Genomic DNA, 24467 nt, shown 5'->3' with positions numbered 1-24467 from the left:
CCCTAGTGCTCCCACTCCAGTCCTCCCTCCTTTAAAACGATTTGCTCTGTCTAAGAATAAGTATTTCTATAGAATTTAAAGATAAGTGAATATTAACATTAACATATCACAATACACAATTTGCTTTGGTTATAAGACTTTAACTTATGGCTTCAGCTCTGTGTCTCAAAATAGTAAAATAAATCCAATGCTGCGCTGTGATTAACTTTGGCCATTCAATGTAAACATAAGCCTATAGATAGCACACACATTTGCAAACTTGAGGCTGCTCTAGTGAATATTAAATCTCCTTGCTGACTCAGTGAACTCCATTTAAAAAAAATAAGCCCCATGTAGGTTGCTTATAAGGACAGTACATGGCAATTTATGCCTTATACAGTGATTACAGTGTAGCTTAATATGTAACATAACACTTATATTTAGCTGTGCATCCATGTTGTCCATCATACCGTGCAGCATTTTTAATTATTAAAATATATTTAATGATTTAAATTACTTAATGTTAATCAGAAGTCAATGTCAATCAGTTGCTTTCCATTTTGCATTAGTCCAGAGTTGTAACTAAACATTGACTGAGAGACAAGATAATCATTGTCTTGTTTTAACATGATGTGTGCCTATGAAGAGAGCCACAGAGCCATCAAGCCCTTTTACTGTCCTGTCTGTACTGTTCCCCAGAGAGGCTGCTGCTGGAAAGAGCAGATTACATTTCTTGTACATGCATATGAAAGTGTGTACTCGTGTGTTATGTTCTCCGAGCTGCACCATATAAACACGGTTGCCCTTTGGCGTTCATCAAACGTAATAAATAGTTGTATTTCGCTCTCACTTTTGTGTGGCACAGCGTCACAGAACACAGCCCTGGAGGTAGCTGGGAAGCAAGCAAGACACAGACAGACAAGAGAGAGATACACTACGTAACTTGCATAGTGAGAGTGTAGGTCTCTGATCCTACCCTCACTTGTGAACAAGACCCTGAAATACTTGAACTCCGAGTATTTCGGAGTTCAAGTATTCCGACAACTAACTGCCCACCCGGAGAGGAATATCAGCCATTTTCTAGAAGAGAACCACTTTCTCAGATTTGTAGGCGCTCACTATCTAAATTCTGAGCCATATCAGATTTGAAAGTCTTGTCAAGTGGCCTGAGATTAAGTTAATTTTCAATTCTGACAAGAAAAATGAGCACTGATTGTGTTCATTTCAATATATTTAATCAGTCCTACAATCTTGCCTTTAAGCGTATACTGTTCTAGTCTCAAACTCGTTTTTATTAAAAGTTCTATCTTGAGCAATCCAAATTGGAGATGACATTAAGAGGCTCTCAAGCTGCTTCAGTGACAGTGCACACAATAACGTAACCCAGGGTGATTTAATCTGATGCATGCACATTTTGTGGTTCAACAACGTTAGACCCCAATTAAACAAAGCTGATGTGGGAGTAATTGCTCGGATCTATCAGTCTACATTTTCACCAGTCAAGCAGCTTTGTATAGACTCTGTAGATTCGGCTTTTGGTTATCTAGGCCTAGTTTTTATTGGTGAGATGTTTCCATTCGGAAAAGCATTTTCATTTAAAAGTGACTATCCCGGACACCCCCGGAATATTAACTCCACTGAGTCACTGATTGGAATCTTTGGATCTTTTCATCTCATAATAGCAAGGTCTATACGGCTATACTTTCATATTACACAATAGGATCATAAATGTATAAAATGGGCAGGTGTTCTCTGCAATGAAGAAGGTGAACACTAAATTACATTAATCTTCCCGTGCAGGAGGAACCACTAAAAAGGAGACAAAGGTCTGCAATAAATATAACTGAAGTGGTGAGCGTCTGGAGTGGAAACCGGTAAGGAAAGAATGTGTTTTCACAAACACTTAATGACTTGCCATGGAGGTATTGTGCCTCTCTTGAATGACACACACCTGCTAATCTCTCGCCCTGCATGCTCTCTACTGGATAATTGAGGTTATTTACGTCTGTACACAGTTTTTGCTATTTTAAGGAAGTACATTTCCTTGCTGTCTATACTGTATACTTATACACAGCTCCAAGACCATTGATCTCTCATACACACACACACACACACACAAAATGGCCCAGAGTAAATTCCCATTCAGGCTCATAAAAAGGTACTGAGCCCTGGTTCAAGCAGCTGTCTGTAAGATTGTGGCATGGAGGGACTCATTGAGAAAATTTGGACGACTTCCCCCTCCTCCTTCGTTACTGCTTCCACAGTCCTCCCTCCACAGCTCCTGCCACAGAACATTAAACAAGAAGGACTATTAAAATGGTAAATGGTACTGTTTTTTCTCCGAGTCAGATTCCATCAGGAGGAGGCACTGCAGAGACCTGGTCACAGAGCCCTCAATTTATGTCTACAAAAAAGTGAATTAAGTAGCTTCAGTCTCCATTTAATACCCATAAAAAGAATCAAATTCTCTCAGGGCCAGATTTATATAGTGAGTTTGTAATCTTAAATTAAGACCGTAGCCACTGTAATTATCCATGAGTGGGGCATTGTCTTTTTGGTGGCATTCTGAATGCAAGTGAGAGCTGAAATTTTAGTGGTGCAATTTAAAATCAGCAATATGAAAAGAGTGGGGGAAAAGGGGAACAAAAATAGAATACAGTGAACATGAAATAAAATAACACTTACATTTACCAAGGCCTCGGTTAATCCTTATCTGAGAAAAGTATTTGACTATCTGTTGCTGTAGTGTAATAATGTGTTATCTCATGAATGTTGAGTGGAAGTTAAATGACCATGGAGTCATAACTCTTCTATTCTTTTCTTTTTTTTTCCTAAATGGCCAGACGTGGTGTTCATTTATCAGTGTTGCACAGTTTCTAAGTAAAAGAATTTCCCAAACACCATCTATCGTTGTGATTTCTACAGTACAGAATACAGGTTTATTAAATTTTCAATCTTTCCAACCACAACCCTGTTTCATAAATACTGGGAAGCGTCCCAAATCCATTGCCGCTTAACATATCTTCGCTGAACCGCACTATCCTTCCTTGGATTCATATTCATATAGAGACACACTTGGCAGATGCTAGTCAAACTGCATTAAATGCTCATGAATGGTACATAATCTGCACTTTAACCTACCACTGAATATTGCACCGATGCAACCATGAATTAAAAATGGCTTCCAAGCCTTAGTGTAAGAAAATAGTGTTGTACAGTGTTTATTTTTATATTTTCATATAAATGTTACATATATATAAATATGGTAGTTTGAACATGCTGTATTGAGACACAACATGGTAGTGAATAACACTGCAGACCCTCAATGATCCCTGCTCAGCAATGTGACAAGAACGACCATCAGCGTAAAACTTTAATCATAATGCCAGTACTAATTTTCATCTTGTTCCACTCTCAGCATGATGTGTAAAAGGGTTCTACCATCAGTGCCTTTATGCCTTTCATTTTGTGTACTATTTGATCTATTTACCCACTAACATGTCAAACATTCAAGCAAAGAAGTCTCACGACGGCTTTAAGATCCTGTTATACAACAAGCTCACGCTCAAAGTGGCGGTTTAAAGAAATGCATGTACGTTATAAATGTATGTACAGGAATCACTCCTAAAAGCACACAGACATTATTATTGCAAAACGAAACCGAAGTCTTGAGGTTTGCATATACCCGTGTTAATGAATTAAGCATGATAATAGTAATTTAAAAAACAGATGTAAACCCTGTTATAGGATCCCCCTGCAATAACAACACAGCAGCAGAATAACAGACAAAAACACTCCGTTTAAACGACATTTGAACAGTTTAATTGGTTTTCACTTATCTTGTTTTTTAATGTAAAAATTTCAATTTACATTTTTTCCACTTTATCCACTCGCTGCATTTATTTTTTATGAAACTTGCAAGTGATTTGTTTGACACTAGGGGGCTGAAAGACTTGAGCAACCCAAAGCATTGGCAACCATGAAAAGAAGCAAATAACAGCAGTGAAAGCTGCAGACCACGGTGTCGATTGTCAGTGTGTTGTGTTGTGTCATTTAATTAATTGATAATATCATATAACAGAGCTTTGAACTGTTCAGCAGTTCTCTGAGCTGATATGTTTTGCAAGATAAGGATTCACATTTTGCAGAGATTGTATTCTCCAGGACCTAGTGTGTACCCACACAACCAGACAGTAAGTTGCAAAACACAAATATTCATTGGCCCCATTTGACAACAGAATATGAAGGAAGGGTATTTTGATTTGAATGTTATATTATATTGCAACATTTATGAAAGTTGCTAGCTGCTTGTCCTTGATTAAAGCTGCATGCCTGCCCTCTGCTCCCCAACACTCAGTCCCAACAGCAGTTTGTGTGTGCAGGTTGAGAGAGACACGCTTTCAATCAGTCAATCTTCTTTTTTTCTTTGATCATTTGCTTTTTTGCATGCTTTCCTCCATTAATCTGCATGCATTCGTGTGGATGTGGCACCAAGGGAATGGAAAATGTCCTGGAGTTCTGTCATTCATATTTCATTAGTAATAAATATGAATAAAAAAGGTCATCGCCAAGCACTGGAGAAGACACAATCACTCTTTCTTTGGTGGGCTGCTTTGCTGTATGTGCTTATGTGAACATGTATGACTGTGTGTAAAGTCAAAATTTGAGGGTCAGACATGAAGGCAGAGGAAGGTAACGGAGAGAACAATCCTATATCTTTGCTCATGTGGGAAATGTTCCATATAGTGGTTCAGAGAGTAGAAATCCCAATAAGATTTGGGAAACCCAGACAAATTTTTTTTGTGCCAGGTGAAATATAGGTTAAGACTATACGTCATACCAAACTGTGTGATAACGTGAACTTGTCGTAGTATGACTAGCTGGGACTGGACCGTCTTAATGAATATATAATGAGATTTCTCAATAATTGAAAGACCCTGAAACTTTAAAATGACACAAGACGGTAGTAGAAACATCAGTCAGGCTTGTTAAGACACTCTGATGTCATGATGGAATAAACTCGCCCTTTAATAGTTTTGAAACAAAGGAGAAATAAGAAGCAAAGCAGAATTGGTTTTCATTTTCTTGCACAATAAACACAGCAATCGCTCTCACAACCTGCTGTTCATGTAAATAAAGCCATTTGAAAAACACCCAGCATGGTTTCTTTTACATAAATGTACAAAATAAAACAGCATACTACAAAAATAAACTCCACATCCCATTATCTATACACTACACACACACAGACATTATCTAATAAAACCAATTATTCTCTATGTGTGTGTGTGAATACAGATGAACCTGTGTGGATGAACATTTTCCCTCCACTTCTTGGGTCAATGAAACAACATAAAATAACACGGATACAAACACACATAAGTTACGATCATGAGCCAAAGCAAAAGGGAAAATTGGTTCACAACATGTATGACCTTTTGATGGAGGGCTCGCTGGATTCTCTCTTTGTCCAGTTTGATGCATGCATTAGATTGCGGTCCTGTGAGCCGTTCATTGGAAATACTCTCTCTGAAATACTTTCTCTGAGCCCCGTTTGAGCCTTTGCATGGCGGAGAATGATCGTTCACATGCACATGTTGTTTACACAGGTCAGATCCCACGGTCATTGATTTAATTCAACAATGTTATGGCTGGGTTAATGTTTTAGGTAATGTTCTTAGGAAAGTTTCTTCGTAACGTCATGATGAGTAATTTTAGGTTACCTTTTACTTTTCCACACATGATACATCATCTGCCAGCTTACTTGGGTTGCAGCTTCAGATCTGTCAGGTTCATGTCATTGGAGGATCACCCACCCGTGGTGATCCTCCAATGACATAGTTGGGTGGGAGGGGCTGCTGCAGTGCGCTCAATCACCACACACACACACACATTTTTCTAACATGGAGGATGAATGATGCCTGGTGATGGTGATGACTTTAAAGTCATGTGGACTATTATATGGGTAATAGCTGTAAGTGTTTTGGCATATAGAAAAGGTTGGAGTGCCATGGCTTGTGCTTCGTTAAATATTATTTTGTCCTTCCAACTGGTATGGTGGAATCATGTCCATATACTGTATGTCTTTTACATTGATTTGGAGCATACAAGCATTAAAAAATTATATTCTGCACATTAATGAATAATTTAGGGATGGTCTGTTCCAAAAAGCTCTTAATCATTCAACTCTGGGCAACAGTGTCTAGTCAGCATGTGTTGTATGGTGTGTTGTTCATTGCTGTTGAAAACTGTGTCTGGCATCTATACCACATCAGCAGATACAGTGTCTGACTGAAACAGCACATTTCTGGTGTACCTGGAGCAGAAGGGTTTGGATATTTTACAGATGTTTTGGCCTTTGCACCTTGTTGCCTGGCAGATTTCTTAAAAGCAGTACATTTAAAAGGAATGTAAATTGACCACACTTATACATTATCGAGAAGAGGCTGGGGCATGTATTCATGTGATAAGTCTGAATTCATCAGACATCTGTGAGGCTCACTACATCTGAAAGAGGCCCTGGCAGGCAGCAGTGTCATTTCCTTAGATGATCCCTTAATACCAAAGCACATGGCAGGACAAATCTCGAATGCTTGGCTGCTAATTTGTTTTTAATATTCTACATATTCAGAAGCCAATCAGAAGCCAATCGTGCATATTTTTTTCCCAATCGTGTTCCCTTGACAAAACTCCAGAATTGAAACTGATGCAGTTCTGTGTAAGCAGAGAAATCCGATTTTGCATAACTGTGCAACACTTGAATGCCCAATTATATAATAAAACAAATTCACAATGTCTACTTACAAACATAATTACCTTTTATCTTGGCAGTTTCGATACACATCTAACAGGGCTTCACATAAGGGGGAATTACATGAAAAATCCACAGAAAATCAATAAAAGTGGAGTCAATGAACCAGGCGGTCTCCTCTGCGCTGTTTCTACAAATTGGAGCCAAGAGAAGACTTACAACTCAGGAAAGACACAGTTACACTTGCAGCAGCATGGATGAATTTCACTAAACCACTACTGGATAAAACAGTTTTACAACACTCCACGCCTAATTTGTTATTCAGACCACCAATCAAGAAGAACATTACAGTATATATGGATTTGTTTGCAATTGATGCTACATTAGTAGACACCATGAAATTACAATTTGTACATTCAAGAATTTTAGATCTGTTGTTTAAACTTGAGGCCCCATGTCCGCTGTAAAAACAATTGTACTCAAAACGCACATAAAGTTGATACTCTTCTATATACATGCAGTAACTATTTACACGCCAATGGGAATATTGCACTTTAAATCATCTTTGCAAAAAAGTTGTAGCTGTCACTCTCCTGCCATCGGTGTGACAGGGCGACCAAGAGCAACGGCAGCCATATGAGACCTACATAAAAGAGATGACACTGTATACCAAGCAAATGTTAACTTGCTGGACAAGTCTCTGCTCAGTATACTGGACAGTTTGTTAAATGTGCTCATAAACAAAAGTCTACAGGGAAAAAGTGAAACCTCTGGACTGGGCTGGACTGGGCTACAATTCTGGGACTGTGGCCAATTGGACATGTTTATGACAATACACTTCTAAAAGTAATGGAAATAGATACAAACACCTTTATATCATTTAGTTACATTCTTATTTAAGTGTGTAGGCGGCCTGTGTTGTCGAAGCAGCAACTGATCAGACTGAACTGATCTGGTCCGTCCATTGATACAGATTTTGAGAATCTCGTTTAACTTACTTTCAGGGCCACAACACACATCATTTTTGGGCATAAATAATATAGGACAAAGGATAGAGGGTGTGAGCCGTGTTGTGTTGTTGTGTAGATATACAAACTTGGACCCTTAGTATGGCTTCATCTAAAAGATTTGTATCCCATATCTTATTCCTTGTGACCCTGGCTCTGGCACGGAACATGATTTCTATATAATCACCATTGATTACTTGTGTTGGTGTTAAATCAAATCAGATGGCAGGTCGTAAATGAAATGGCTAGTCGTTAACATCAAGGTTGCCAAGTACAGGAAGGTCACAGGAAGTGTTTAGTGATCGCTTCATTACAGGTAAGTTAATTTGGCCACTTTCCAGCCTGGGTCGTGACTTTCAGGCAGTGCCATATTGCTTGTCGTGTGTGTGTGTGTGTGTGTGTGTATGTGTGTGTCTGTGTGCGTGTGTTGTTTGTAGCTTAGCTTGTTTGATGATAATTATCTGTCGCTTCATGTACATGCACTCAATACTCTGATGAATGAATGATTCGTTTCAAATGACAAAACCGTATCCATACCAAATTGGCTGAATCAAGATGATTCATTCAATTATTACTAGAGTAAAGTGCCCTTCGTGCCTAATGGGCGCTTTCCTCATCAGACAAAAAACAAACAAACAGAGACACGCTCTCTAATTTTTCTTGCCGACCCTCTGTTACATCTTCCCCCTGACAGTGTATTTCACCCCATCTCTACCCCTCTCACCCCTAACCACAGCCTCCACTGCCCCTCCCCTTGAATGAACCAAATCCATAGCCATGTTAGGCCATGTTAAAAGAAGGAGTGTTAACTTGGCAAATTCTTACCAGACTTGGTAAAAACCAGACAGTAAGAGAATGTCCGTGATGGACGCTTCTTCTTTTTATTTTACTGTCAGATATTTCAGAGGGTGTCAATGAGTGAAGGAACTTGGCAGGCAGTGCATCCTTGTGATTGTCTTCCAGAACTGAGTCAGCTGAAAAGTAGACTTTATCTTCTGAAGGGAACACAGCCAAGCAAATGTTGTTGATGTGTCTATTATCCTTGTTCGGAGGAGTGTGTATATTGTAGTGCCTTTGAGAAGGTCAGGGAAGGTCTCAGCATACAGAGTCTTCAGATTCTTCACCAAATAACTCTGAGGAATCTGGACCTCAACTCTCACTCTCCTCATGTTTAATTTTAGCAGCCCCATACTGACAGTGACGCCTCTTATTTTTCGGCGTGGTGCAAATGATTTCTCTTTCACATTTGAAAGGTTTTTCACTTCATTCATGATTGTCTTTATTGGGATTTGCAAGGGTGGTTATAGTCATGTCAACTGTGACATCATTCATGATGTCATTATGGGGGTGCTAGGGTGGTTCCAATCACGTCTACAATTGTTGTTACAGTGGGACAAATCAGAGATGAAAGAATCGATGTACTTCAGGCTATCCTATGACCACATTTGAATAAGATGGTGTGTAAATGAGGTCGCTGGGGTGGTTCCATTCATGTCTCCCACTACTACAATTTAGTAACGCAAATGTTATGTAAATGAAATGAAAAGCACTCAAATGCGAATGATTGAAGCCTGAACTGTAGGAATGGTCCTTGTTGTAACTCAGTAGGAACACATAAACATTAACTCTCATAAAATAAAACGTATAAATAACATGTATGAGTAAGATAAGATAAGACATAAGGACTAAGCTCTATTGCCTCCAGTCCTGCTTGTTTTCCATTGAACTCATTCATTATTTAACTTTAACTGTTGATATTTTGTGCTTTTTCTTACTAGTATTTCACACTGCTCCTTATTTTTGTACGTGTGCGGCCGCACAGAATTTCCATTTATAACCTACAATGACAACAAAGGTATAATTTATTCTATTATGTTTTCCAATTTTTCATAAAGAGAAATTATCTCTGATAAACCACGTTTATAAATGATGTTTAATAAAACAATACAAGATAGATTTTGCCGACTCTATAAATCACTCACCCTCATCAATTCAATTGACATTCTCTATGAATTTAGCAAAGTTCAAATGAAGTAGAGTTATCAGAAGAATGAAATAATAGAAGAGTAAAAGATAAAGAAGCGATTTCTCTTGTTCGGAAGCTAACTGCTGAAATTCCTAATGTCTCTAACATCACTGCCATTCTCAATATTCAGCACACGGTGCTTGATTTCTTTTTACACAATGTCGCTGCTGAGATAGAAATAAGTACAATAGCAATTCTTCCTTTTACAATAGCTCCCAATTCAGACAGCTTAGAGTGGCAGATAGGGTGTAGTACACTAAACCCTGTAGAAAAGCCATTAAATTAAAGAATCACAAGGTGCAACAAACAGAATTCAAAATATAAATGATATTTGAGAAAGAAAGGAACTGCAGGTCACATGTGATAACAAAGGCAATGTGAAAACCGCCTGTTTCTCTGTTAAACACTGTTTTCATATACAGTATCACATCAGCTGTTCAGACAGCAGAGACCTTGGGAAAGTCGTTTAATTATAGAGCTGCATAAGACACATTTATGAACATGAATTTCATTGTCCTCAAAAGTTGCATTAAAAAACGGTCCCGGGAGGAATTTGTTCACTTATGTTGCGCTCCACTTACACAGTGTTTGCTTAACACATTTGCTTATCAAGCTTATTCTGTATTCACTGTCATCCAAATAAGCAACACATTGGGCTAATTGCGGTGCATCATGTGGATACTTCACATTGTGAGGGCAGCATGTGATCTGCAATTTAAAAACTCTGTCTGTTATATAGATTACTGTAGTGGATATATGAATCAAAGGAGTACTACTAACAAAATCAGGTCTTTACTTTGTCTCTTGTAGCCATAAAAACAAATTAGATTTAAAGGGCTAGAGAATGGATCAACGAGCATGTGTGAGTGTTACATCAGTCTCTGCCAAATCTGGCGTCTTTTAAACCATAAAATGCAGTTGGGTGTTAAATTGGCCACAATGACAAAGGCAGACTGGCTGTGTTTAGGCACTACCCGAGCCTCTGTTTGAGCTGGAAACAGCCAGAATGGTAAAAGCTAAAAGGCTTCAGGTAACAAGTGAGCTTCCAAACACAGTGGAAAATGATCCCCTCTCAAAGCCACATGCTGAGCTTGATACTGATCAAACTCATTTTAAAGCATCCTATTCTAATGGAAACAATGGGGGGGGGGGGGGGGGGGTTACACTCCAAAACAAATTAAACTGCCTCCATTTTGGAAACCTCATTCCCTCACAAGAGAAATGAAATGAACACAAATATCACATGTGTGTTTTCATATTCTTTTCAATTACAATCAACATAAATTGCAAAAGTCTTGCACTCAATTTTCTAGCCTCACTATTTTATAAACCCATAAGCTCAGTACATGCCACATAAAGAGAGAAATGTAGGCTGTGTGGTGAAGGTAGACTGTAAAATGATTCCTTCTATGTGTTCATTTTTACATATTGGAGTTCCACCTCCAGTGTATTGAAGTGCCCAGAGATGGTGGACAGGGGCTAATTTAGATTTTAAGACAATACAGTACATGACAATATGGCCTTTAATTTCAGCTAATCATAGGTGTTTCTGCTGGAACATTTCCATAAGGAGACAGCTCACTCCTTGAATTGTGAAAGCTGGAAGTGTAGATTTATGCAAGCGTATACGTTGTGCCAGCGTCTGCAGATTGGAATTCATTGCAGCTGACAATACAGATCAATAAAAGTCATAAACCGCTTAATGCCTCTTTAACCTTTATCTCAGCATGTCTTATAGAAATGATGTCAGCGTAGATCATATTGTTAGGCCAGATCTTGAGAGAACAAAGAGAAATGGTGTAAAACACAGTGTGTCACAATGCTGCAGGCTCCCTCCATTGCAAAGGTGGAGTGGGTCGCCATATTTAAAGGTCTGCTTATTATCACTTATGACTGAATACTTGTGATTTAGAGTACAAGAAGGTTTTACAGACAAATAATCATATATCATACATCATCCCAAAGCAGCAGCTACTGTCAGCTGTGGTCTCATAATACTGTTATCCACATTAGCTTGCAAAAACCTGTATTAGTCATAACCTATTTAATATAACAATGGCAAACTAACTCATTAGATAACAACACCAACTGTGCTTTGATTAAATGATTAAATAGACTTTTCAGTGATTAACCACAGTCTGGGACTGCACTATCACACATCAATATACAGAAGATCAGCAGGGGTCAAATGACTCATTAGAATATGTCATTCACTCCTTTGCACTATAAATTGCTGGGAACAAGAAATGAAAACAGTCATTTTCCCCCACTCAAGCCATCTTACTGTGACGTTTGACCTGCAATTGCACACAACAACGGCCCATGCGGAGGCAAAGCATTACTCTCTTCATTCCTATTAAGACGGAGAAGGAAAACAGCCAGATGTGTCATCCACTGAGAATGAAACACAAGCAGATTTTGGTGGTGGATGTCTTTAGGACAGTATGATCTGATGTAAGAGTGTACAGACATGGTGGCAGATATAATTGACTTAAAAGTGAGCACTCGCTCAGCAGTTGACAGCTGGAAGGCTGTGCTACAGGCTTGATGTGGACTGACTCTTCATTTTCTAGGCAGAACCATGCCACCTCACTCTGACACTATTACTGAACCAAAATGTGTCCTAATGGGTGTGAGGTTGAAAAGGGAGAATGCAACAACCAATAAAATCGTGCCGATAAAGGGATTATTGAGCTCTTATCTGAGGATATGGCAACACCTTCTTCAGCACAAATCCATCCACTACAAAGGGCAGGAAAGAGCAGATTCCACCCACTGATTCCTTGGCTTTTCTCCTTTACAAGCTCCTTTACAATATGAGTATTTTCTGAAATACTCTCACTGCAATTCTGTGTGTGTACTCCTACCTAAAATACTCTAAAGGGGGAAATGGAGATTAAATAAAACCCGAGGGGATGTGAGGACTTTTGCTTGGCTCCGTTCTGTGAATAAAATGCAACAATGTTCATGAGGTAATCTGGAAAAGCAATGGGCTGAATTGGTGTTTAACACTGACTCCTGTATAGAGAAATATTTACAAATGATTAGTCAGCACATGGTAAGGCAGGGATATTTCCATGGAATGCCACAGTACCTAAATAATAATGATAGAAAATCATTTGCATCATACTGAAGGTTTAGAGGCGGTAGACTGTCACGTGTTTCCTTCAGGATGTGTCCCAACACATCTTTGCCTATTCATAGTCACTTTAAAACACTCAAACCCAAATGTGTATCATCTATTGTTTGATTGCAACCTTTTCCTGCAAGAGACCTCACTCAAAGTTGTTTTTAAGAGAAAATGATCGCAACCAGAATGAGGAGAAGCAAAGCTCCCTTTAGGTCTTTGTCACCAGCACTTTCAGGCCTTCACACTTGTATGAACCTTTTCACTTTGGCACCAACATAGCTGGTTCTATTTGAACAAAATGATCTTAAGATGCTGTATTTTTAGAGGCAGCACAATACCATGTTGGGAACACCAAAGGTAATGTGAGCGATTACACAACTCTCCTAGCAGAAAAACCTGTTCAATCAGTTCTATCTACATTGCATATGCTGCAGGTTCAGTGAACAGCTCAGTGAAATGCATCTCTCTTCCACTTTGTCATTTTGAATCCAAAATATGGTATGCTTCACATCACATAGAATCTTTTATTATTGTGTTTTCCTGTTTAGCCTTGTTTCAGAAGTCAGTTAATAGTCGATACTGGAATGTGAAAAATGCAGGGCTTAATAGAGGTAGAAAACTCTCTGAAGTGATAACATCAAACAGAAAGTGAATAGAAGAGTAAACCTCCTACAGATACACTTGAGTGGTTTGAAAAGGTGCCATGTTATCAAACCCAGAAATCATTGCAGCTTTGCAGGTATTTATATTACTGAACAGACCAGGAAATCTCAACATTTGCTGCTCCTGACTCTATTGTGTGTATGCCCTAAAGAGTTGTTCTCCTTTTGCTGATCTCCTTTATAGAAAATAGGCTACTGCTAAGACTCCTGTCAGTCTCACTAACAACATCTGTGAGGCAGGCAGTTATGTATAGGGTCGGTTGTATACCCAAATGATCATACCACACACACACACACACACACACACACACACACACACACACACACACAATATTAATCATTAAATATGAGGTGCATTCTTTTGCCACCAGGAATCATTATTCTTTGGCAGAGGAATTAGGGCTATACATCCTTCATGTCAGACTCTATTTACCGCCAACATCTGTGTGTGAGTGTGAGAGAGAGAGAGAGAGAGACACAGAGAGAGAGAGAGAGAGAGAGAGAGAGAGAGAGAGAGAGAGAGAGAGAGAGAGAGAGAGAGAGCTCCCATGTCAAAAAGAGGAGAGAAGATACTTCGTGTGTGAGACTTGGCACGGGAAGTGGGATCAAAACGGAAGAAAATGTGTCTCTACAACGTGACTGCGTTCAAAGCCTGAAAACTGTAATTTGAGATATGAATTCATTACGCAGGAGCTCATCAGCTGTTGTGGGATAATACGATGCAACAGCGCCGCTAAGCGTTGCGCGGCGCTTTGTCTGAGCTGCGCTGCCTGCATGCCTGCCTGCCTGCCTGTGCCCGCCTGCCTGCCTGCCCGCCTGGCTGGCTGACTTGCGTGTGAACGCGTGCACGGTCCTTACCTGCGGTGTCACAACGCGTGGCTGCAGCAGGTTTGCGGTCGCGGAGGTGTTTGGCCTTCTTCTTCTTCTTGTGAGACCGTGCGGTGAATCTTGAGTTTCACTGACGTCGTGTGAGGGCCCGTGCAGGCAGCCACCGTGACCTGTCCGTCTGCTGACATTTTGGTTCTTTCTCACAGTGTCAGTGAAACCAGAGCAAAAGTGTTCGAACTTGATCTGAAAAACAACGAAATAAACACATATAAAGCTTTTGCTCACAATACATACATAAACCGAAAAGCGCAGACTTGTTGAATTATTTGTAAATGCACGCAACATAGACTTTGTTATAGAGTAGAATTATTGTTATTAACATTCCTTAGTATATTAATTGTTCGGTGTCATCGGTGGTTTCAAGCGCGTGCGTGCGCGTTTGTGCGCACGTGAATGCCTTTACGCGTTTCTGATGTCATGTTCGCTGTCACAATCACAGGCGAAATGGAAATCAGCGTGTGTGTGTGTGTGTGTGTGTGTGAGTGCGCGCGCGCGTGCACGTGCGTGTCGGTGGGGACATCTTTATGGGGAGAAAGCGTCAGTGACAAAAAAACACAACTTCAATTGAAATGCCTTACTGTGAGAAAGATAAGTTATACAGCTCTCCTGGCGGTGTGTGTGTGTGTTCGTGTGTGTGTGTGTGTGTGTGTGTGAGGGAGGGAGAGAGAAGGAGCAGAGCAGAGCACGTTAAAAACAGCCTGTGGCTCCGGAGCGAATATTCCCCTCACGCTCCTCTCCCCGGTACCGGGCTCGTGTATGTAGGGCATGCAGCAGGTTGTGTCGGGGACTCGGACGAGCGAAGCGGCGAGGAAACGAAACACACGCCAGCCTGCCCGCATGCCTTTGCTCCACTTTAAGCGCAGGCTGGAACTGTGCGTCAGGCATTAAACCACTGAACTCCGAATAATTGCTGCTCAATTCCCGCGTCATTGCCTAGAGGAGAGTTAGTTTCAGTCGCCGTTGTGAGACAAAAACATTCTAATTGAGTCAACTCACCCCATTCCCGTGACACATCTCTCCAGGCGGCCAGGTGGAGATGACATTGCAGCCTGTTACTCCATTCGGGTGCCCTCGGCAGGAGTGGAAATCACAGACGACTCTTTTCCGTCAAATTAATCCATCATTTCATCTCTCCTCCAAACCCCCCAAAACACGCCACCACACGGATAAATCCACCTGTCTGCCTCAGAAGACCTCCCCCACCGCCGCCACCTCTCCCCTGGTAAATAGGTAGTAATTCCTCTCCGTCAAAGATGTCAAACACCGTCCATCAACGGCGGAGGTTTGACTGGGGTGGAAAGGAAACACAAAGGGGGGCAAATAACTGTTGACGTGCGGGCACAGTTTGGTTCTAGGATCCAAAAATAAGCGTTGATTTGGAATCTCCAGCGGCAGCCCCGCGCGTTCCGCAGTGAGGGCTCGTGGACCTGTCCGCGCGCCGCCTCCTCCTCCTCCTCCACCTCCTCCTCCTCGCGCTTCTGGCGGATTCTTGGAGACTGAACGGGGGATTCCGTCAAATAACCTCAAAACACACACGCACACACACACGCATCGTCACCATCGCTCTCTCTCTCTCTCTCTCTCTCTCTCTCTCTCTCTCTCTCTCCCTCTTCCTCACTCGCTATCTCCCCGTGCGCACACACATACACATACACACTGAAGGAGCGACGCTCTCCAAGGCAGCCAAACAAAAAAATGCCAAACAAGTTTAAAAACGGATCGAGTTACATTTGTAGCTTTTCTTCGTCAAATGCAACGTTGCAGACCGGTCGAGTGCCTGAAAGGACAGAAATATGGGAATCTTCTCCGGCAGTCGCTTTACCCCGCAGCCAACCCGACTGGCCGCCCACGCTTGGCTGGCTGAAGGTACTAACACACCAGCCTAGTTAATTAAACATATGGGCATAGGGCCTGAACGGCAGATAGATGGGGTTGGCGGATGGGTAGGTGGGGGTGGAGACTCGGGGGTGACTTCATCTCCCCATTCAAATCTATTTAGAAGACGACGCGCGATGATTAAAGAGAGTGTGATTGCGCGCGCGTGTGATTCGTCCTAAGTCCCCCTTTAAAGATTCCAACTTCCCCGCTTGTTCAAACTGTCCCGGTGTCTCTTTCTTCTTCGCTCTCCCTGCTTCTCCGGTTCAGCCTCTCCAAAACAGGAACGCAACAGTGGCATCGCACGCGTCACCGTGTTTGTGCGCGCGCGTGTGTGTGTGTGCGCGCGCGCGCGCGCTGCCTCCTGTCAATTAAAGTCGCGGCGTCCGGGCGCGCGTCCGCTACTCGGATCTTCCATTGCGCGCAGAGATATTAAAAAACAACAACATTTCAATATCCGATTGAGCTGACTGGTAAAACCTCCTTCCGGTGGTCCGCGGATACCCGACGACCTCCAACCGCAGCTCCAACCCTTTAGATGAAGTGTCGATGTGACGCGTCCCCATCAGCGCTCGACTTGGCTGAAAGCTGCGAGTGAGATAAGGGGAAATGGAAGCAACGCCAGTGAATTACACAGCCTCAATTAAACATAAGCGGCAGCTCATAACTGCAGCACGGGGGTCCTCCGGGAGGGCTGACAAACCTCCCTCGCTCTCCCTGCACCTCCGTTGATGTTGTCCCATTGCAGACAGATGGCATACATAATGCAAGGGGTCATTTAGTAGGCCAGGGCTCCAGTCTGTCTTAATATGACTTACACTTAAAGACCAGCCACAGATGAGCAGCATAAGCAAACCCTAGGGCGTAATATTAAGAAACACTCTGCCACCCCTTCCTCTTCCTCCTCCTCCTCCTCCTCCTCCTACTCTTCCATCCCTAGAATAAAAATCTCCACCTGTTGAGGTCCTCTATCCTCCTCCGTCAAAGCCAGAGCCTCCCAGGCTCAGAATAAAAGGAACAGACTATTGCGTAACGTGGATACAAAAGAGAAGGAGAGAGACCATAGGATGAGTGGATGATGCTGTGCTTTTCTTTAGAGGAACAGTTCAGACTATACCGGCTGCAGCTCCTTTCCATTCATTATTCACCCATTAGAGACAGCCTGTTGGGACATGACTGATCCAGTCCACCCCTAGGAACTACACAGGAGTTGTGCCATGCCATTAACAGTTGCTTTCATTTTTAACATTTCATGTTATTTCCCAAGATAGTTTGGTCTGTTAACTCAAAAGTGCCCATTAACCACAATGCCTGGTGGTAAGCATGCCTTATTCAAGATTTGAAGATGAAAAGCTGTTGCAGAGGGAATCATGCATGTTTCCAGGCCACGATACATAAGCTTTAAGGGGCCATATTTTTCATTAAATAAGCCCATCCAAAGGTTTGCTTGCCCTCAGACCTCACTGCGGTAATTTCTGGGATGTGACCTTTTTCAAGATTATGCATATGCATATATTCAGCTCATACACACTGCAGAACATATCTGAGGCAGTGGTGAGGAAGCCCTTCTGGAGGCAGTTGTTGGCGTAGGCAGCAGGGGAGGAGTGTTGGAATCATCAGAACATGGGTCCCAGGTTATTATAGCTGATGTATAACCGCTGGGCTAAGCTGTCGTGCATCCTTCATGGGCCAACAAAATATTGAACAGAAGTTACTGAGGCGTGTTGTGTTGCAGGGATGACGCTGGTCAGTCTGTCCTATCAGCTCAGGTTCAGATCTGGTTCCCAGCTCCCAAACACCTCATATGCCAGCTGCCTGTTCCTCGACAGTCCAGCTGTCTGATTAGACTTCATGCGGCTGATGCTAATAGCTCATACCAATATGTGTTTATGAAAAATCTGAAAAACAAGGGAAACCCATTATCACTGTGTTGCGCGTCAACAATGTGCTAACTATTTTATTGCTCTGCATAATTACTGAAGACAAAGACTCATTCCGCTAATGTTGTTTGGCTAATAGTCAAAACCCAGCATTCCAGGATCAGTTGAATGAATGAGAAGAGAAGTGGGTCCAATTAAAGCAGCACCAACTATGAAACCGCAGGAAGGCAAACAAACGCACTAATAGATAAATACATAAGTTACAAGGAAGAGAAAATGATTACACAAGGGATCTGACAAAAAATTGATGTGGGCAATTTTTGTATCCATGGTAACTGACTTTTCAGAGTGTCACTACTTTTGTTATGACAGAGGAGCAACCCAGTCACATAGGTTCACTCTATGCATGAGCTGTTCTGCATTCGCCAGCCCCCATTCATAAACAACTGGCCGTGCTAACTGCTACAGGACTGCCAGCCACTCATTAACAAACTGGCTAATGTGGACCGGCCCCACTGAGAACTCCCACCCAACACACACACACACACACACACACCTGCTGTCGCCAGCGCACTTCTGAGGCAAGTGTTTATGAGCACACTCAGACTCAAGGCAGCGTGAAATCCAGATCCTAGATCCAGTCCAAAAGAGGCTTGTAACTGAGAACTTTGCATAGAACCTTTTTAGTAAAAAAAAAAAAAAAAGGTTTCTATGACAACAAGATCTGATGGCTAACTATAGTTTTTCTGTCAAATTGGTTTTTTTTTTAGCTTTGAGTTTTTTCTATTTCTCTTTGATGTATTGCCACATTGATTTGGATCAACAGAGTTTAAGACACAGCAGCTTATTCTACACTAAATGTATCTATCTGGAATTTGACAGGCAATGAAAACTAACTGCTAATAAAGGTAAATGAAGGAAGGCGACCGTATGGTGATCTGAAGGGAGAGGAAAGCCACCAACTGATTTGATGCGATGATCTCAATCCTTTTATGTTTCTCCCCTGCCTGAGGCATTACCACAGCAAAGGTATCACATTGTAGCTACAGTACACATCTTTATATAGACTCAGGAAATGAATCACTCAGTCAATAAATGGCAACAAAATAAACTGACATTTTTTCCAGGGTTCTCTATCTGGAACAGAACAGTGTGATAGCTGGCATTTACTGAGTTATAGATATTCTCTCTCTTGTCTTTTTACTTTTTTCTCTCCCTCCATCTCCTGCACCACCCTCTCTCTGTCTCTTTCTCTCTCCCTCTCGCCCACAGTGAGTGGGTGACCTGGAATGAGCCTCCCTACATGACGACAGTGCTTCCAACAGCCAGAGAGGGGCAGTGTATGTTTCTTTAAATTCACATAGGGCTGAGTCTCAAGGGCCTGTTTTAGTAATATCAGTGATTGAGCTCGTTTGAAAATCGCTCATCTCATGTAATTATTTCCTGCCACAGCACCGATCACAGCATAAAGTTCACGTGTGCCACATCAAATCAATTGCTTGAGAATGATGCACTGCAGTGTCTTTTTTAGTTGGCCACATCAGCAATTATCCTCCATTTGAAAAGGTCAGTCAATAATTTAATAATTAAAATGAGGATTTTTAATGTTTTGACCCTTTAGGGTGACAGCTCTCCATGTAATCCTCTTTTCTCATTTCCTGAACAAAAACAGAAACATTTCCAGCTGAATCTCATAAAACTAAACACACAAACATTGCATAAATATACACATATCATTATCTAAATTGGTGAAGCAAACATGCATAAATTGTCAGGTTTCATTTGTCACATTGCAATGTATTTCTTGGAAGTATACTGTAACGTTTTTGACTTCCATGTAAAATGTTCAGATATGTACAAAAGGTCAGATGTCCCTATGTATCAGGACAGGTTTCTTAATATCCTGTCTTCTGCAGCTTAGCAGCTCATATTCACAAAACATTATCCATCCAAACAGCTGTATAGTTATTAACTGCCCCTATGCCTTCCATCCCAATTCCACGCACACACACCCACCTACACACACACACACCTGGGGCTCTCTGTCCTGTCAGACCGCAGAATGCACTGGCTTCTATATATTTTCTATACCTCGACTAGCAATCTGGACCATGCAGACATGACGTCACCCTGTTGATCTGGGAAAGTACAAATTAAGTCTGTGTTGGTTAATTTGCACTCTGAGCACCCGAGCACACTCTGGTACCCAATGTGACAGCTCAGAAATTCACAGTGCTGCAGCAAGTTTCGTGTGGGTTATCAACGCATCAGATTCTTGGGGTGCATGACGGCACTTTGGAAGAGGACTTGGTGCAACAGAGGATTTGAATGTTGGCGCAGAAACCAAATCAAGCTAACTGGCTCCGACGAGAAAACTATTTAAAGAGGCTCATCTTTAAGCTGTAACTTTTTATGGCCTTTCATTTAGGGGATGCCAGAGGGTGCATTAAATATGGTAGTGGCAATAAAACACCTGACTGTGAGATTGAAGCTTGAGTTATTCGCAGAGAGCTCTTGATAGATATGAAAGACACGTTGACCTCTCAGTACGAGTTTTAAATGTAAAAAAGTTGGAAGCATTGCAGTGTAGGAGCTGGCTGTGCATTGCTGCAGCTGTGTACAGTTAGTGTACAAAACGGTGACATGCCAATATTTACAGATGTAATGTGTCATTCTTATGAAAGAAATAAGCAATTGAAACACTGGGTTTTTAATGAGCCATACACAAACCTCGGGACAATATGGATTGATTTGAATCAGTGGACAAGTAAACATAGAAGAGGGCTTGGCATGGACTCAGTGCGGGGATAATGTCTGATTATGGGGATGAACCTGGTAATCAAGACAGAAACAGAGCCCACAGGCTGCCATTGAAATGTGTTTGGACAGACTCTAAATGCTTGTGGTGGATTTTGGCATCAGCATCAGAAGCTGGAGGCAGAAAGCGAAGGGGTCAGCTGTTGGGATAGTTAAGCACAGTAATTAGTTATTGGCTAATGTACACAAGAGGAGGCGGGAGCATGATTTATGAACTGGAGAAATGATCCTCTTGAATTTCAACTTGTTGCAATGATGGGGAGTAATTAGGAAATACATAAATGCTGATGAACGAAGGAATAAATGGGAAAGAATTCTTATATCTTTCTGATATTTCTTTCTGGGGGAGGCAGTAGTCGAGTGGGTAGAGCTTCCGCTTAAGAACTGGAGGGTTGCCGGTTCGAGTCCCTGCCGAGGTGCCCCTGAGCAAGGCACCGAACCCTCAAGCTCCCCCCTCTGCGAAGGGTGGTAATATAATGTAATGTAAGTCGCTTTGGATAAAAGCGTCCGCCAAATGATCGTAATGTAATGTAATATTTAATGATGTTTGATGATGATTTTTAAAAGCTGTGGATACCTCTGATGTACATATGGATGGTTGGATTGTAGTTGCATTAGTGTGTGTTCTCAGCACAGTAGTGTTAACGTAGTCTTACTACGTGTTAAATAACTTATATGACAAATTCATTAATGGACTGACAAATTAAAAGACATTATTAAACAATTGCCTATACGCTAATCAGTGGATAACATTATATAGATTAAAGTTTGCTAGTTATAAACATTATTAAAAGAAAGGTTGCACATTATAAACAATGTATGTTTTTGCATTTAATATCATTAAAATGCAGCAATGGCCTTTAGTATAGTCAATATTGTAAGAATCAAGTCAAACATCAAATTGATTTATTGTTGTTTTCTCCTTTTTAAGTGCATATATTTCAATTGATTTTGTGTGATCTTAATTAAATTATTGATTTGCCCGATCAGTCAAACAGCTGATACTAAGCATGTGGTTGTTGTTGTGTGTATTTGTGCTGTATTTGTCTCAACCTACGTCTCCCTTCAGTCGTTCTCTAATTTCATGCAGGGTGCTGTGCGTGACATTTTCCTCCTAATTGGGAAACTCTGCTCTGTAAAGGTGTTTTCCATCTGTTGCCTTTCCTAAAGGACCAAGCTGAGGGAGAGATGGGCAGCTCACAGCAGACACGCACCTCCACACGGGGAGGTTGTAGCATGTTCTTGACAGTGTGACTGCTGAAGGTCACATTAACATGGTTCCAGTGGGACTATTTGTCCATCATAGAGAGCAGTGTGTTCCCAACCTGCTGTGTATTCTTCTCTGTCACTCAGTGATGAGATTCACACTGGCCATTGTTACCTCGTTATACCACAACCATGAGTTCCACAACCATCCCACTGAGCATCGCAACCGTAACCATCGTAACCAACCACATACTATTGCATGTGTACAAACAAAACCTAATCACATTGTGAGGAGACACTTTATCTGGTTATATGAATAACTTCTACGTGTGTCTGTTTATGTATAATAGCTACCTGCAGAAGTAAGTGTGCTGCAGTATTCTGATAGAAGTGTTGTTAAATGAATAATCAATACCACTTCAATCTATCACACATATTTTTCACTAATCCACTATATCCAAACCTTGATATGGATCAAACCAAAATACGAAATACATCATAAACATAGATGACTTTCTGTTATAACTTTTCCACCCTGCTGTTGCACACAAACCCAAGGCGAAAATACACACGGATAAAAATTTTGTTTGTATGTGTGTGACAGGTAATGTGATACAGTAGCACAGCAAGATTCAATATGTGTGTGCATGCATGCGTGTGCGTATGTGTGTGTGTGTCTGTGTCTGTGAGTGATGAGTGAGCAAGTGAATATAACTGTCGTGCCTAAATGAGGTGAACTTACTCCAGCTGTTTCTTGACTTTATCTGTGGCTTTCTCCAGCTGCTCTTGGTGGGGTCTAATCATTTATTCTTCCCATACACAGGCACACACAGAGAGAGAGAGCAAACAGCTTTGGACAAATGTTTTGCTAATCAATCATGGGCCACATTCAATTGTCTGTGTGTATATGTGTGCTAGAGAGAGTGTTTAAAACCTGCTTAACAAATACAGGCAGTAGCACTCTCTCTGGGACCCATGGGCCAGCAGTAAGATGAGAGAGCTGGTGTGAGCCACTCTGCATGGCCCCTTGCTTGTCAGGTGTGATCTGATCTGCAGCAGTGTTGAGATGCTTTCAAGTGCTGTCATCAAAATGACTATTGCTAGAAAGTAGTAAGTGATGTGTAGGGGAAGGAGAGCATGAGAGTCATAACAATAGTGTTCAGCCAAGCATTACAATCTGCCATAAATGATCTGGTATGTATTGATTTTCAGTTTCACCTTTGCCTCACATGGCAAATGTGCATCAATAACGCATGGCACCATAAAATAAAGAATAGAAAATAGCTCACTTTAAATGGACTAACACCGGTCGGTTTTTAGGTGACAAATTGTAAATTAACTTTGATCTCTTTCATGTTGTTTCCTCTCAGCTCAATTTGTCTGTTTATTTTCCCTCCAAATGGCTTCAAAATGTAGGGAAACACTATCATGATGGAGTCACTGCACACACTCCGAGCCCACCATCCCACAGCCCAGACAAGCCAAAAGTCAAGCCAACAAGCCAGCACAACACAATTACAGTTCCATAATAATACTAATACTAATAAAAAATACTAATACTAATACTAATAAACAGTGTGGCTAACAATTACTTGGGCTTGGGCTCATTGGTTGTTGTGCTTCCCTGTGACATGAATTTGTCACCATGTATTTGTCACCTATTCCATTCCAGAAGTGGGCTCCACAAGCTCCACATATCACCTTGCTGGAGTCTGTAGCAAACGCATTAAATTTTCTTATGAATTTTTGAATTATGTTTGGAGCACTCTGTAAAAGGAATAAGATTGTTAAGTCACGGCTAACTGGCTAAAGGTGCGGCAACGCTAATTACGCAGGTATGCTAATTAGCGATTTGATTGGTAGATTCCGCGCATGCTAAAGAGACAACAACCGCGATAATAGCCTGAATAATAGAAATATGAGACACACCGGGGGAATTTCAGAATACACCGGGACTCTTTAAAAAGACCTGAAAGACGGGACTGTTCCGGGAAAGACAGGACATATGGTCACCCTACTTTTTCATCATTATAATTCTACAACTTTACAGCTACTCTCAATGTGTCATTGATCCTCCCTGTTATCAGCTGCTCCCCAGCTCCCTCTGTGTCTCCCTTTTTGCGTTCTGTCTAAATAATTTAATGCAACCATTGGGCAGACCGCTTACTTTCATCCAAAAATCCTGAATTGTAATTTTGACTTCACATAGCAAACTGAGCAGATGCCTCCACTTTTATAAGCCATTC

General features: G+C 41.3%; 1 protein-coding gene across 1 annotated transcript in view; it reads right to left on the bottom strand.

Annotated features, from left to right (window-relative positions):
* The window catches only part of grin2ab (glutamate receptor, ionotropic, N-methyl D-aspartate 2A, b), a 78557-nt gene extending 63100 nt beyond the window's left edge, over positions 1-15457 (bottom strand). Inside the window, exons 1-2 of the mRNA XM_076148007.1 lie at positions 15440-15457; positions 14414-14626 (exon numbers count right to left, since the gene is read on the bottom strand). Coding sequence (XP_076004122.1) covers positions 14414-14626; positions 15440-15457 — 231 coding nt within the window. The remainder of the gene's footprint in view (positions 1-14413; positions 14627-15439) is intronic.
* Between the last annotated feature and the right edge of the window lie 9010 nt (positions 15458-24467).

Source organism: Genypterus blacodes, unplaced genomic scaffold (genome assembly GCF_046128005.1).
Source record: "Genypterus blacodes isolate CSIRO-AG114 ecotype Tasmania unplaced genomic scaffold, CSIRO-AGI_Gbla_v1 ptg000039l_1, whole genome shotgun sequence".
Lineage (NCBI taxonomy): Eukaryota > Metazoa > Chordata > Actinopteri > Ophidiiformes > Ophidiidae > Genypterus > Genypterus blacodes.
This window is presented reverse-complemented; position numbering and strand designations above follow the sequence as displayed.